Source organism: Micromys minutus (assembly GCF_963924665.1).
Source record: "Micromys minutus genome assembly, chromosome: 2".
In the NCBI taxonomy this organism is placed as follows: domain Eukaryota; kingdom Metazoa; phylum Chordata; class Mammalia; order Rodentia; family Muridae; genus Micromys; species Micromys minutus.
In genome coordinates, this window is record NC_137971.1 from 96,979,943 (window position 1) to 96,996,340 (window position 16,398).

Consider the following 16,398-nt stretch of genomic DNA (forward strand, 5'->3'; position numbering starts at 1 on the left):
GTTGCTTTAGAGTGTTTATCAGTAAATACTCACCCACCCTCCACCCACAGATCATTTCAGGCTATCAATTAATTTAATGTCTTTGAATAAAGTCACAAGATGCACACAAACACACCATTATTATTTATAGCATAGAGACATTAAACATTATGTAAACACACGGTTTCAAGTCTCTGATCAACTGCTTAATTTTTAGATAGAACCTAAGTAGTTGTATTAGCTGTTTGCATCATGGTGACGCAATACTGGATAGACACAACTTCAGAGAATAAAGATTTAATTTGGTTACTGATTTCAGGCCATCATAGTGGAGAGTGCAGAGATTAGAGCAGTTGCTGGCAGTGAGAGTATCTGGCAGAAACTCTTCCCAGATTCTGAACCAGGAAGAGCTTGGAGCTGAAATGGGGTGGGGTTTCAGGGCAGGTGTAGTCTTCAAAATCCTGGCCCTAGTGACATACCTTTGTCAGTTAGGCCCCACCTCTTAAAGGTTCCACAGCCTTCCAAAACAATACCTGGGGAATACGCATTTAGAACTGGGAACTGTAAGGGACGTTTTGAATCCAAATCATAACAGTAGCCCAGGTGGGTCTGGTCTGTTCAACTTAAAAAAAAAACACATTTATTTTATATGTATGACCATTTGCTTGAATGAGTGTATGTGCACCACAGATGCATAGGAGCCTAGAAGATTCCAGATTGTATCAGAGCCCTGGAGCTGAATTACAGGCATTTGTGAGCTACCACGTGGCTGCTGAGAAGCAGCCACCAATGCTCTGAAAGAGTACTAAGCACTCTGAATGGCTAAGCTCTTTCTCCAGCCCCCTGTTCAACTACTAAAGTGCTGATGGATTGTTTTCCTTACAGCTGCACTTACCTGCCGTGTCTGAGCAGGGCTCCAGTCTATCCACATATTCTCCAATTCCAAGTTTACATTTTTGTTACAATTTAAACATTATTTAACAACCAACTTATATGGTACATTCCAACTGAACAACTGGTTCTCACAGCCGGCATGAGCCAGGTCTAGCACACCTAGGCACACAGCCTAATGACCTCTGTCCCTCTCTTCTCTAGTCAGTTCTTGTGTTGACTACTTTATTTCTTACACTTTTTCCCCCTTATGGAAAATTGTAGAAAAAGGTCCTGGGTCCTTTAGTTTGTTAGTTTGTTTTTGGTAATGGAGGTGATTTTTAACTGCTGTTGGGTAGTCGCAAAGTTTTCAGCTCCTACCAAGCAATGGAAGGAGAACAGGTTGTTTCCCCTGTACATTAATATTGTAGAACAAAAGTAGCCCCCAAACATCTTCCTGACACCCAGACATATCTTCTGGATGAGGCCTCAGGCAGTTGCTGCAACAGGGCAAACAGCTGTGGTCTGTTTCAACATAATTTGATGTAATCAGAGTTAATTTTGATGATGTAATAACTTTGAAGACTGTTCTTTTTTTTTTTTTTTTTAAACTGGATTACTGTTGGCTCAACAATCATGTGGTATTACATTTAGAGGCTGAAACAAAAGCCAGAATTAAAACAGCTTCCGGCTTACCCCTTTTTAAAATGTCAGGTCCACTGGGATTTGGAGTTATTAACCATATTAAACACAATTAAGTAAAAAAGGAAAGCAGTTGAAGTCAAATGACATGCAAGCGTATCCAGGGTTCAGTGTCTCTCAAAAAGAGTTGGAAATTCATTTACTGTTTTCTTTTCCTAGAGTGGTTAGGAATATATTGGCAGCAATTGTAATTTAATATTTTCATAAAGTTCTAGGAAAAAATCCTCAAAGATTCTCCTCTGAAATTTCTCTGATTCAATTAATGAACTTAGCAATAAACAATTATGAGGTCCTGGGGACCCAGCAAGAGCTTAGTGAATGCAAGTGCTCTACAACCATCTCCCCAGTCCTGCCCCTCTTTCCTCCTCACCCTTCTCTCCCCTCCCCCCCTTCTCTAAGAAGAGTCTTGGTATATAGGTCCTCAAACTTGTGTCTAATCTTAGCTCGGGCTCTGAATATTGGGATATAGGAATGTACTACCACTTCAGGCCTAAAAAACATAACAGGTATAAAGGCAATGCAGCTCTTTTCAGTGTATATCTAGTTACCACTTGACCTTCAAAAAACACTTAGAAAAGCATGCCTTTCTTTCAAATACAAAATATTATGTTTATATCCAAATACACTTTACTTAGGAATGGTTATCTATGTGAAGGGAATTCGATTCTCAGGAAGGATTTGTTGAGAATCTAGCATCTCAAGTGTAGCAGCACAATGCCAAGGCGAACAGACTGGTTTCTACGTCTCCAGATCCTTCTGAGCAAAGAGGTGGGCAGGTCTGCAGCAGCGTCAGAGCAGGGCTTTCAGGTCATCTAGGCGATGGACATTTGTTGAATAAGAGGATAGAAGTTATGACTTTAAACGGGAGGCAAGAAACTTGTCTAAACTTAAAGAAAATCATTAACTAAAAAAATCTCAGCAATTTCAGCCTAATCCATCTGAGCCTGCTTCTGATTTTTTTTTTCAGCTAAATATATTCATTGAATAATCTTAACTGAATACCATGTCAATGGCATATTGTTGGGACCTGGATTATAATGGTGATCAGTCAGACTTGAGACATCTCATTCTTGAGAAGTCACCTGCCAAGTAATGGTATTCAAGAAGCAGCACCACAGAAATCACCTTTCTAAACAGATTTGAGAGACAGACTATTAGTTGAACATCCAGGTTTTTGTGTGTGTTTTGAGATAGCATCTCACTGTGAAGCTCAGGTTAGCCTCACACGCATTATTCTCGTGCCTTGGCTGGGATTCCAGGCACATGCCATATTCCATCCATTACTTTTTAAAACATTTTTTTTTTTTAAATGAGAGCACCTCATACAATTCAGGCTGGACTTGAACTCACTATGTAGCTGAAGATGAGCTGGAACATCTCATTCTTCTGTATCTACCTCTTAAATGCTGGGACTACAGGCATGTTCTATACGTGGCTTATACAGGGTTAGAGATCAAACTTCAGTTTCAAGTATACCTGACAAGGATTCTTCCAGTACCTCAGTACTAGTTTTGACTATTGCCTTTGAGTCTGTGGATGTTTTTGTTATCATTAATCCACAAACAGCCCACTCTGATTTAAAAAAATTAACACATACACATTAGTATCTAGAAAAATGAAAGAAGTTGTTTTTAACAGCCCAGGGGTGCTGGCGTGGAAAAAGGAAGGGGAAGCACCTGGACACTGATATACTGCTGGCACAAGAGAAACCAGAGTAGGAGAAAACACGGAGAGGAGGACATGTGGGAGAGTGCTGGAGAAGCCTAGTGAAGAGGGCTACGGCTACGGCAGGCTCTGGGGCATGGGTTTCCACCCATAGGGAACAAACTGGCACGGTTGCATATACCTCTAATCCTGGCACTTGGGAGGCTGTCCCCCACCCCCATGTTTGACTACATGTCCTGGCTAACATGGTGGGAATAAGTCTTAAGTAACAGCAACAATACAAAGAACAAACCTACTATCATGTTCACTGAGTAGGACATTTGTATGATTACGTATCCATTATTACATACAAAAGAATCAAAACCCCTCTGAACTTTTCTCAGTGCAGAAACTCTTATATAGCTAGATGTAAACTCTTATGTGTATTTGATATGCCTGTTTAAGAAAATATCAATTATGGGCTGTTCTGTCCCAGATATACTCAATATATAAACCATAAGCTCTGACAAAGGCTGTGTGAACTGGGCATGTCAGTTAGCTCTAGAGAGTGCACTGCTGGGTGTGGCACAGTGAGTGGCCAATAAAAGTTTATTGACCTGAACTGAACACTTAAAAAAGCCTTTAAAGGAAAAGTCACACAATGCCACTGCCCTGTGATAACTGATTTCTCTCCTTTATGTATACAGGGTTTACCCACAGATTAAAACTTAGTTAAGAAATTTTAACGTACCTTCTCATATTCTTACTAGCTATAAACACTTCATTTGACATGTGTGCGTGTTAATTTAAGTATGCTACGTTTCAGTACGTTTAGAGTGCCACATAAGACCCTATCAGGAAGGAAGGAAACAAAGGTAAGGCAGAGCATGCCTGTCGTCCCAGCACTTGGGAGGGTGAATGAAGAGGGCCCGAGCCAGCCTAGGCTACATAATGTGAGCCTGTATCCATCCTGCATCCATTCTGAGGTTACCCAAGGCATAGTAAGTAAGCTTAGATGAATTAGTTAACATAGTGTCTTTTACCCCATCTCCAGTTTCTTTTTGCTAGAATGTGTTTAAGCTCAATCATGGCGTTTTGTTTTGTTTTCCCCCTTCCAATTTTAATTCACTTCTCCCTCTGTAGAACAAAGAAATTAGAGGCAAAAGGTGTATTTTACAACATGCTGGGTTTTAAGACGAAACAGTCTTTGGTTACTAGGAAGTTCTGGCTTTAATTTCTTTGGAGACAGATGGCCGTGGACTTTATTTGCAGTTGTTCTCTCTTAGTTAAGGTAGCTTCTACTTAACCAAGTGAATTTCAAGACCACTTCAATAAAAGGAGCAAGGTCTACAATATACTTGTATATTGAATATGCTTGGCCTAGAGAGTGATACAATTAGGAGGTGTGGCCTAGTTGGAGTAGGTGTAGCCTTGTTGTAGGAAGTGTGTCACTGTGGGAGTGGGGATTGAGATCCTCCTCCTAGCTGTCTGGAAAATAGCAGTCTCCTCCTGGCTTCCTTTGGATAAAGATGTCAAACTTTCAGCTCCTCTAGTGCCAGGCCTGCCTGGATGCTGCCATGTTCCCACCTTGATAATGAATTGAACCTCTGAACCTGTAAGCCAGCCCTAAATAAAAGTTGTCCCAATATAAGAGTTTCTTTGGTCATTGTGTCTCTTCATAGCAATAAAATCCTAACTAAGAAAATAATGTTTTATGAATTAATACACATGGAATCATTTTAGAAACTGTAAAATGTCCAAATGATAGTCGTAAGACTAACAACTACATGCCTTTGGAAATAGTTACTGAAGACTGTCTGCCTCAATGTCAGTTTAGGAAGCACTTGGCAGCCCTTTTTTTAAATAGCCCATGTTCTAATAAAAGCTGTAAATTCACACCAGATAGAACTCTAGAGCCACTGATAAGAGAATCCCAGGACTCTGGCTACCACAGAATCCTGAGTTCCACGAGGCAGTGTTGACCATAACCCGGTAAAACATTACTTACTAAGGTTCTACCAACTCACTTTAACACAGGGTGATCAAGAATGACTTTTCCTCATTTCTTAGTGCTTTTCCAAACTCTTAATTTGCCATAACAACTGGGAGGAAGTTACAATTGGATATTTATCTTACCTATTTCTTTCTTAATTATACATAGCTTAGATTGTAGACTGAATACAAATATTGATCAGAAGCCAAAATATCCCACACATTTACCAATTCAATCAGTCTTTCAACTGTTTTTATGTTCTTACTTCACCCAGCTACTAAAACAAATATATGAATAAACAGCAATGTAATCCAAACAAACAGGGTGAGTTATTCCATTTCACCAAATGCTTCTTCAATGCCTGTTCAGTCATGCTTGGATGCCTAGACTGAGTTTATAGAGAAGGTGAATGTAAACCATTGGAATTGGAAAGGGAAGCATCTGACACATTACCCTGGAGAAGGGCACAGGTCAAACATCTCCTCCTCATCTGTGACAGTTCAGCAGTCTCCACAACGGGGTGAGAGTATAGGTGAGCACAAATCACACCACTACACTCTCCTAGATAAAACCAACCAACCAAACAAACAAACAAAAAACAACCCCCCCCAACCCCAATGACAACTGCCACCAGCAAAGAGGACAGTAAAATGGAAGTTTCAAAAATTTTCATATAAATTTTAGAACACAGTTTTAGATTATACTCTTAAACTGCTAGGGTTATCATTTGGAGGAGGTACTTGAATCTTTCAATACATAAATCATTATACCAATATTATTATGGGGCTACAGAGATGACTCAGTAGTTTAAGAGTTTGCTGCCCAACATGAGGACCAGGGAAACACACATACACACACACACACACACACACACACACACACACACAGCCCTGTAACTACAGCTCTGAGAATTTAACACCTTCCTTTGGTTTCTATATATCTATTTACATGTATGCACAAATGCAGAGAGAGAATATTATATAATCCTATAGTATAAAATTATACATTTCCCCCAGAAAATTATCAGTGTAGTGCTAAGTGTGGGTTAATGTGTGTGTGTGTGTGTGTGTGTGTGCCTGTAATTACCAGTACCCAGGAGGCTAAGGCAGCTAAGAAAGAAGGATCAGTTCTTTCAGGTCAGCCTTGATAATATGATGAGACCTTGTTTTAGTTACTCTTCTGTTGCTGTGAAGAGATACCATGACCAAGGCAACTTGTAAAAACATTAAATTGGGGCCTGCTTACAGTTTCGGAGGGTGAGTCCATGACCATCAAGGTGGGATTATGGCAGCAGGTAGACAAGCATGGCACCTGAGCAGTAGCTCAGAACTTACATCTTACCTGCAAGTTGGAGACAGAATGAGATGGCTTGGAGTGAGCTTTTGAACCACAAAGCCCACACTCAGTGACACACCTCTTCTAACAAGGCCACACTTCCCAGCCCTTCCCAAAATGGTTCCAACCAACAATCAACAAAGCATTCAAATACATGAGGGGCCTTTTTCTCACCCAAACTACTGCAGATCCTTTTAGAAACAGTCAGATTCATAGAAGCTTTTAAATTGGTCTTCATGACACTTTCATACATGTATATAATACACACAGATCACATTCACAACTCCCCTTCAGCCTCTTTTCTCTGTTTCTTCCCATTGGTTCCCTTTCTCTTAAACAGACCCCTTCTATGCCATATCTTAAAAACCAAACCAAACAACAATAAAAAACAAAACTAGCAGGCATGGTGGTTCATGCCTTCAGTCCAAGAGCTGGGGAGGTTGAGGTTCAAGGCCAGCTAGGGTCATATTGTTAAGAACTTGTTTCAAAACAAACTTACAAACAGGCAAAAATCTAGATTCTATATGAAAGGAAATGTGATCTTGGGCCTATTTTGCTTAACATGGTCTCTAGTCCTATCATTTTCCTGAAAATGACAAAATCCCACTTCAGGTGGTTGGAATGTCCCCTGAGCATAGAGGCCGTATTTCTTTGCTTATGAACACTTGGGCTGGTTCTCACCCTGGCTACCATGAACAGCACGGCAGGGAGCACGGGTGTGACATCCCTCTGCTGTACTGCTTCAGAGTCCTTCTGGTGTTTTCCTTCCAACCGTGTGTAAAGAATTCTTTTTTCAACATCCTCACAAGCATTTATTTTCTCGATGATGTTTTGACAGGTGAAATGGATTCTTAATGCAATTTTGATTTTCATTTCCTTTATGGCTGAGGATGTTGATAGGGTGTGTATCTGTGTATTTATTGATCATTTGTATGGTTTTTTTTAAAAGTTGTGCTTTGTAGAATTGCCTGCTTAATAAATGTGCCCAGTGATGGATTGGACTGTTTGTTCTATGGTTATAACTGTATTTTAATTCTCTATGTGCAGACATACAGTTATTTAGGTGCTTGCTGCTGCCATTTTAAATTGTTCTCTGTTAAATTACCTACAGTCAAAAGTTTGACTGGAATTTTCATCATTTTCCACAAATAAGTCATCATCTGACACCAATATTTGTTTTTGTCTAACTATTGGTTAAACATAAGTACTAGCCCAAAGATGGACATCGTCAGGCATGTGACAAGTGTTTGGCTTTAACCAGACACTCAATGTGTGAGTAATTGTAGAGTCAAGGAAGAATTAAGTAAGAAATTTTGGAAAGACACTGCTGAAGGTCTTGGCAAAGACACGAAACAATGCACACTGATGTTCTAAGATCTTTCAGCCACATAGCACACATTGAACATGCTTAAGTCTAGTGTTCAACTCTCAGTTTCCCTTACAAGCTCAGCGTGTACTAGAGATTGTGACTAAACAGCTGTTAGTGACAATGTCCACCACAGGTTGAAAACTATTAGGTGTGGTGGTTAGAACAGGAATACCCCCTATAGACTCCTGTGTTTGAATGCTTGACCCATAAGGAGTGGCACTATTAGGAGGTGTGGCCTTACTGAAGGAAGTGTGTCATTGTGGAGGTAGGGCTTTGAGGTATTAAATGCTTAAGCTATGTCCAGTATGAAACATACCTCTAGTTCCTCCTGGCTACCTTTGGATCAAGATGTAGAATTCTCAGCTCCCTCAGCACTGTCTTCTTACACTGTGTGCTTCCCACCATGATGATGATGGACTAAACCTCTGAAACTGTAAGCCAGCCTTAATTAAATAATTGCCTCTACAATAGTTGCCTTGGTCATGATGTCTCTTCACAGCAATGGAAATCCTAACTAAGACTGAAGGGTACTCGAGTTGATTTCCTCAAAGTGAATTCTGCTGATGGAAACCACACAGGTGATTTTGCTTGCCTAAGTAAGACTCCTCAGAGTTCTTTGCCAAGACCTTCAGCAGTGTCTTTCCAGAACTTAAAAATAAAGAAAATGGTTTTTGTCATCAGCCATCCAGATTTAAAGCCAAATATCACTGTTTTCCAAAGATGCCTTTTCTAGGAAGCTTACTGGTTCTTAAAGAGCTTCCTTTTTCATATCACATCTGAAATAATCCACTTATCTCACTTATGTCTTTCCTAATAGGTTATAAATTCCATGAAGCGTCACTTCTGTTTCGTTCTGCTCAGCACCTAGCACAGCACTGACACACAGAGAAGCTCAGACAGTATTTCTGAATACACAAATGGACTTCTAATCATGGCTGCAGAGAGCAAGTCCCATGAGTGTCCTATTATCCCTCTTAATGTTTCCTAGACTCAGTATTCAAGGAAAAGGAGATTGGAGCTGGGACTTTAGCTTAGCAATCATCCTGATTATAAGGGCTCAGCAATGGAATGAACATCTCTTCAAGAAAAAAAAAAAAAAAAAAAACCAAAACGAACAAACAACAACAGAAAAACAAACTACCATCACCAACATCACCAAAACACACGGCCCAGGCACAGAGGTGTTCTCTGCAGTAGGGAGGGGTCAACCCAGTCAACCTCTTAGGTGTCTTCTTACCCTGAGGTTCTCAAGTTCACTCTTCAGATGTTAATTCTGAATTGGGTTAAGAAACGTGACCTAAACTAGTTAAAAACAAACCGAAGGGAGGGCCAGGCATGGTTGTGCACAACTTAGGTCAAAACCAGTTTGGTCTACTTAGAAAGTTCCAGGACAGTCAGGACCACATAGAAAGAATTAAACTAAGAGACCTTTCTTCCAAATTTCACTCAGAAGGATCAAGAGGAATTTAAAAATAACTTCTTTCATAGGTATCAACTTAGAAAAACATTTTAATGACTCTTAAAATATTTATAAATCTAATATAAATGGGCTAGAACAATGACTGACAAGTTTAAATGGTTAATGTTAGTTAGCTCTTTAAGTTTTAAAACTAAGGATCAAAGGTATTAAATGTGATTTTTTTTTTACCACCCAATGATGACTATTTCAATTCAGAACAGACACTTCATTTATCGATTTAGACCTAAAAAGGATTATTTTCTTCTATAAAGTTGAGTAACGCACTGAGAACAAGCCTGCGTTGCATTAGTTTAAATGGCAAGGGAGAACGGGGTTAGCATCACCTTATTTTTTAGCCACTAGTTGTTTAAAAAACAAAACAAAACAAACCCAAAAAACAAAAACTCAAATAAACAAAAACAAAGGGAAGTGGGCTACCAATGAAAGGTGAAGCACGGGGAAGCACGGTGAGGTCAGAGTCCAGGAGGAACTCTGAGACTCTATACTTCCACGGCTCAAGCTACCCCCCCACCCCCACTTCTCCAGTAGCTGGACAACACGCCAGCTACTACTGCTTTTTGTTTCTTCATTTAGATAACAGATTTGAAAGTCCACTTGCTCTTAGCATTTCTCCTTGGGGGAGTTTATTTGTCCATGAAAAGCCTTTGACTTCTTAAGATGATCAAGCCCATCTGTATTTTTCATGTATTATGTCTCACAGTACAACAACTGTGCACTGAAATCCAATTTCCAGAATGCGAACACCCAGTCTTCTCCATACACACTCATGTGCAGAGTCTTGGCCACGGAGAACTTTTCATTAGTCTTTCAGTTACAAAAGACATGAGTGAGTAAATCTTGGGAAAGGGATAACATCTTTGATATTGTCAACTCCTAGGATGCACTGTAAGTATCGTTCAAATCCCATCCCGAAGCCTCCATGTGGCACAGATCCAAACTTTCGAAGGTCCAGGTACCTGTTTTTAAAGACAGAGTCATCACTTGTAAATGAGGTCAAACATGTTGATGAAAGTTTCATATTTGATAAGTATTTTGCAGTTGTTTGCTTTTTATCTCCGGGGCAGAGCAGATCCATCTTTTCATTCCACAGAGATAAGGAAAATGGAGGACATAAAGTGACCGAGCTATGCAGGGCCACTCAGACACACAGCAGCAGGTTGCTGTGCAGTTGTGTGCTCTGGTTACTTGGCATTTAATCTTTTCAAGCTGCCTAAGCATCATTTATGTACAGAAAACTCGCCTCGTGACACTACAGAGATATTATGCTAGACTTTTAAAAACCATACTCATTTTCTTCTTTTTTTAAATTGCATGCTAGTGACAGCATCCCCCTCACTCAAATCGTAGCACTCAACACAGAGGAGAGGGAAGAGCTTGTTGACGCTGCTTGCCTATGTACCTGTGCTTGTGTGGAGACATGTGGAGGCCACAACTGGATGTTAGGGATCTTCCTCAATCATTCTCTACTTTATATTTTGAGACAGAGTCTGATTTAGAGCTCACCAATTCTAGACTGGCTCACCAGCCATGGCCTGGGGTCTGCCTGTGTCTGTCACCCTCCCCTCTACAGTGCAGGGTTACAGATGTAGGCTACAGCCTTTGGCATTCTACATGGGTGCTGGGCTTGAACTCATATCCTCACACTTGTATGATAAGCGCTTTACCAGCTCAACAGTCTCTCTAGCTGAATGATGAGTTAGTAAAAGATTTATTCTCATTTTATGTGTACAGATGTTTTGCCTGCATGAATGTCTGTGCCCCGTGTGAGTGCAATGCTTGCAGACCAGAATAGGGCATTAGATGCTTTGGAGCTGCAGTTAAAGACTAAAGCCAGTCCTCTGGAAGAACCACAATTGTCTTAAACACTTAGCCGTTTCTCCAGCCCAAAGATTTTGCTCGTTATGAGACTGTACAGTTCTATCAGGAACAGGCATTGGTCTCAGATAATCTTTTACCTTCAGGGAATGTTCAAGAAAACTCAATTGTTCTCAAGTAGAAAAGTATATTAGTAAGTCAGGGAGTGGGAGGAAGCGTCCAGTTCTGCTTCAGGGTAGTGACCATGCTACCCCTTGTCTGGAATGGAGATCACCTCCAATGCTTGTCATGCCTGTTTGGTTCCCACTTAAATCTTCATGGTGAAAATGGTACAGCCATGACGAAAACTGAGATTCCTACAGACTAGCATGGAATGACGTTATCTGGAGAGTAAGGGTAAAGGTCAAAGGACAACTTAGAAAAAGTCTCATCTCTCCTACCATAGTGGCCTACGAATCAAACTAACGTCAGGTTTGGGGACGAGTCCCTTTATCCACGGAGTCACCTCACTGTTCCTAGCTTGAAAACCCTTGAGTTACATACATGAGTTAAAACAAGTTCATAATTTCTCAAGTAACTTGTAAACCAGCTCCATAAGAAGACTTAAAAGCACCACAACGAGCAGTCAGGGAAAAGATTCTAACATAGACACACCAATAGCAATTGGATGAGCTGTATCCAAGTGAGATCAACATGACATGGGCTGTTAGAACACTTCTGAATATTGAGAACTACAGGGAATAAATGGGACAAACACGGTCCTGTTAAGTGCAGTTTCGATGGCCGAATTCACTGCAGCTTTCCAAGGCCTGGGACAAGTGCACGGACTCACGGACTCTGAGAGGAAGGTGCACCAAACCAGTTGTCAAAACCTGCAGGACCCAAGCTGGCTGCAGAGGTTCAGCATGGGTTCCACGTCTCTGAAAGTCTCAGGTACTGATGACAGAACACTGGCATGAATGTCACAAGCTGAGTCTGCAGGAGGACCTGGCTTACCAAGTTTTGCCCGACTTTGTTTTGATATAGAAAACAAACATCTACTATTAATCAAAAAAAGTGGATTTTTTTGAACAGGTGTCATCACTATGTAATCCCAGTTTTCCTGAAACTCATTATTAGCCCAGGCTGGCCCAAACTTCCAGAGATGCTCTGCATCTGACTTCTGAGTGCTAGATCACAGTTCATTACCATGCCATGCTTCAGACCTGTACTTTTTGACAAATACATTGGCTTTGAGGCAAGCAGATATAGGAAAGATGCCAAAAATATATGGAACTGGTTACTAATTTTATTTGCATATGACAAGAAGAAATAGGAAGTGAGCGCACTCCCGGACACCTGGCTTCTCAAAGCACAGAGGAACTTTCATAGAGATCATGGATGCAAAACTTTCTCAAGTTCCTTTTACCTTTAACATACCATGACTACCACATAAGAGGAAGTGAAGTCAAGTCTGAATTATTTATAGTTAAAGATCCTAAATGTGAAACCTTTGGTTAGATAAATAATATAGGATCTAGAAAGACAACTTAGTTGGTAGGATTGCAAGTAGTTAAGCCTGTTGTCTTGAGTTCTATCCTAGACCTACAAGGCAGAGAAGGAACCAACTCCAAAGAGCTGTTCTCTGACCCCCACACACTAGCTGTGGCATATGACTCTTCTTCTTCCTTCCCCAAAGCACAGTTAAAATATTTTCAAAAGGGGGCTGGAGAGATGGATCAGAGATTAAGAGCACCAGAGGTCCTGAGTTCAATTCCCAGCAACCACATGGTGGCTCACAACCATCTGGAGTGGAATCTGATGCCCTCTTCTGGTGTGTCTGAAAACAGCTACAGTATACTCATATAAATAAAATAAATAAATCTTGAAAAATATATTTTCAAAAAAGAAAAAAATAGTATGACATGATTAATAAATATCATGCTTATTTAACCAATACATAATAAAATTTGTTGATATTTAAGTGAATTTTAACAGTTTGACTACTAGCTGACAGTCTGAGGGGTAGGAATAGTATAATCGGCACAACAGACTTACCCACTAAAAGCAAAACTTAGAAGAAAAGGAGAAAATGAGTGTTTACTGAACTGTGCTTCTCCGTGTGAGAACAGTGTCTGTACCTTTTCATTTCTACAATAACCATGAAGCAGACATCACTTAATTTTATAACCATGAAAAACAAAAAAATTAAGAGAGTGAGATAATTAATGATACTGCTGGCAACTACCAGGCAATCAAAAACCATTAGCTGAACTTTGAAACTCTGAAACCTAGCTTCTTCCTTACCAAAACTGAGAGTATAATATGTTGTTTCCTTCCCCTAAGAACAACAAAATGGCTAGTGATAGTGCTGGTGTTTTATTAAGATCCCCAAACAGCACTATATAGACATGTAAGTAGTTTGCCTACATTTAATGAGTCTTGCAAAACAAAACAAAAAGCAAACAAACCAGAACAGCTCTTTGGAAGTGTGACCGTGACGGGTGGCTGTTCTGGAGCAGCTCAGGGCTGTGTAGCCCCTGGATATCTAAAGCGTCATAGTTAAAGCTCCATGTCAGCCTCAGGGAACGGAAGCATAAGGGAAGGGAGCACAGGCCTCTGCCTGGCCTGTGTAGTGAGACCCTGCTGCAATAAATGTGCAAAAGCACAAGGAAGATTCTGGTTTATGGAGTTCTCGGCTCCATCCTAACTACAATACCGAGTTCGTGTTTGGGGGGACGGAGGGGTGATAAATGGATACCAACAGTATCTACCTCTCTAAGGGTTGTGATGATTACACGAAATAACAAAAAATGGTGAGCATTATCCTTTACATAAGAAGCTGTCACTAGATGGTAACAATTAGTTTTACTGTTTTTCACAGGCAGTTTTCTGAGCCTCATGTTCAGTTCTTAGCATTTGCTTGCAGGAGCTTGGAAATATAAGTAAGACTCCTTTCCACATGACTCAAAATAGGGTCACATCCTTACCACTTGTAGGCTTTCGTAAGTCCTGATCTGTAAAGAGAAAATAAAAAAGAATTGTGTTAATGTCAATAAAACATCAACCAACCAGCAAACATTTATTCTAGGGTATATATGCAGGGCTGTGTAAAGAAATAGACACAGTAAAGCCTGTGTCCTCCAATCAATGTGACAGAGGAGGTTTAGTTTTCAGAGAAGACTTTCTATTAATAAGGTCATCAATACTAACAGTAAGCAATGAGGTATTATGAAACCAGAGGTGTAGGCAATAAATGTGGTAGAATGAAAACAGGACTTGAAGGAAGGAAGACAAGCGTAGTCAGGACTAGTCCAGGTACCTGGAGGCACACACAGGCAGTAAACACCTGGACACAGCTTTTATTCCACGACAGTTACAACATGTGCAAGTCTGAGGTTACTTTCATAATAATACTACCATTTAGCTCTTGTCTAGAGAAATGGGAGTAACATTTTAAGCTCTTAGTGGTCATTAGAATTAACTTTCACCTTTAAGAAGGTATTTAGGACTATGTCTGAAATGGCAAGGACCAATGAAGTTCTAACTTTCTAAAGGAAGAAAACGTGAGCTACAGCCACAGAAAGACTCATGAGATGGAGGAACACATCTACTTCATTGAGAAGGCAAACACTGGATATGATCAGATATTAGGCATTTAATGTTAGAAAGGAAGCAATGGAAGAAAATGGACAGACAAAACTTTCAACAGACAAGGCTTCTTTCCACGTGCGATTTTTACCATGCTTACATTTTTTTTAGGCAAAGTTAGAATTGTTTCATCTAGAGATTCTGACCTCCCTTTAGTTCCACAACATTCCCAGGACTGTCTAACAGTGAGCGGCAGCAAGGAGGTGGTCTCTAATCAACAAGGGGACTCTGTCACAACACCCTTTACGTCCCACTCTTGGAATGTCATCCAGTAGAGCAGACAAGAAGGCTGGATTCTGACACCAAGTTAGTGAGGACATTTATGGCTTGGGATCCTGGGAAAGCATCAACTTTCAGAGCATGGCTCTATTAGGAAAAGCCAGCCTTAAAAATGGCTAATTTAACAGGATATTTTCAAAATGTGTTTCCCCCAAATGTGACAAAACCCAGTGCTGTTGAAGAGAAGGACTGACACTGGCTGGAGAAAGTAACACCCCATATAGCTAAGGTGGAAACCAGAGACAGGTTTATAGCTGTGGCCAGGTTTGGAAGTTACGGTTTTCTGGCAGATCATGAATACACAGAAGTGATAGTTTAATTAGAAATTATCCCCTACTTTCTATCTCCAAAATGTTTTGTGTATCTATAGGTTAATTTTCAACATCTCAAAAATAAATTAAAACTAAGTTATTCTAACAACTAAGTCAGGAATATACAAGAATAAAAAAAACTCACAAAGAAAATATACTGCTAAATGCTAGCTTAGCATTTTTTTATCTTTCTCTTTTCTTAGTTCGGTCTGTCTTTATGACTCAGCGGGATCATGACATTCATAAAACTAGTACATAAAAAGGAGCAGCATTTGGGAACTAGAAGCAAATGGATGTTTGTAAGAAAAATGAGGGAGAAGCTTTGAAGGGCTTGGGAATGTTGCTTTTAGTGCTTTTATTGTTTTTTTAAAGACAGGGTCTTAAATTTTGTATAATTTTGTCTGACCTGGAACACACTATGGAGACCAGGATGACCTTGGAACTTATTCTGCGCTCTCTGCTGGACACACAGGCTGCTTTCTCTCTCTTTTAAGAGGGTCTCACTTTGTAGTTCAGGCTGGTTTGCAACCTGCGAAGTCCTTTCTCTTGGCCTCTAACTGAGATAAGCATGCACACTGCTAATGGATCCAGTCTTCAAGGCAGAGATACCCACAGATGTCAGAGCAACCTTTGTTGATCACTTGGAGCCCAGCCCGAGTGCCAAGCCAGTCAGGTGTGCTTTGCTTATTATTATGCAGGAACCACCTCTGAGGACCCCACCCTAGCTACTTAAGTGTGATACTTTTAGGTCTGACCAATACCTTGCTAGTCGCTGCTCCAGGACTTGGTACCGCTCCTCCCTGAGGCTACCTCCAAAGAGCTCCCCAACTCCAGGAACCAGAAGATCTACAGCAGCAACCTAAAGAAGAAACCAACCAACCATGAAATACTATACTTCCTGGTGATTCCAACCACACTCAGATTTTTAAGCAAACAGCACATTTTCTTGAAACAATTGTATTAGCTGTTTAAATATTAGACTCTCATCCAC

At 40.3% G+C, this 16,398-nt stretch overlaps 1 protein-coding gene across 2 annotated transcripts in view; it reads right to left on the bottom strand.

Annotated features, from left to right (window-relative positions):
• Window positions 1–9,548: 9,548 nt before the first annotated feature.
• Window positions 9,549–16,398, bottom strand: part of NARS2 (asparaginyl-tRNA synthetase 2, mitochondrial) — a 95,530-nt gene continuing 88,680 nt past the window's right edge. For both annotated transcript variants that reach the window (XM_080913269.1, XM_080913268.1), the window contains 3 exons: window positions 16,169–16,266; window positions 14,157–14,183; window positions 9,549–10,328 (listed from right to left, as the gene is read on the bottom strand). In XM_080913269.1, coding sequence (XP_080769395.1) covers window positions 10,184–10,328; window positions 14,157–14,183; window positions 16,169–16,266 — 270 coding nt within the window. In that variant the 3' untranslated portion in view covers window positions 9,549–10,183. The remainder of the gene's footprint in view (window positions 10,329–14,156; window positions 14,184–16,168; window positions 16,267–16,398) is intronic.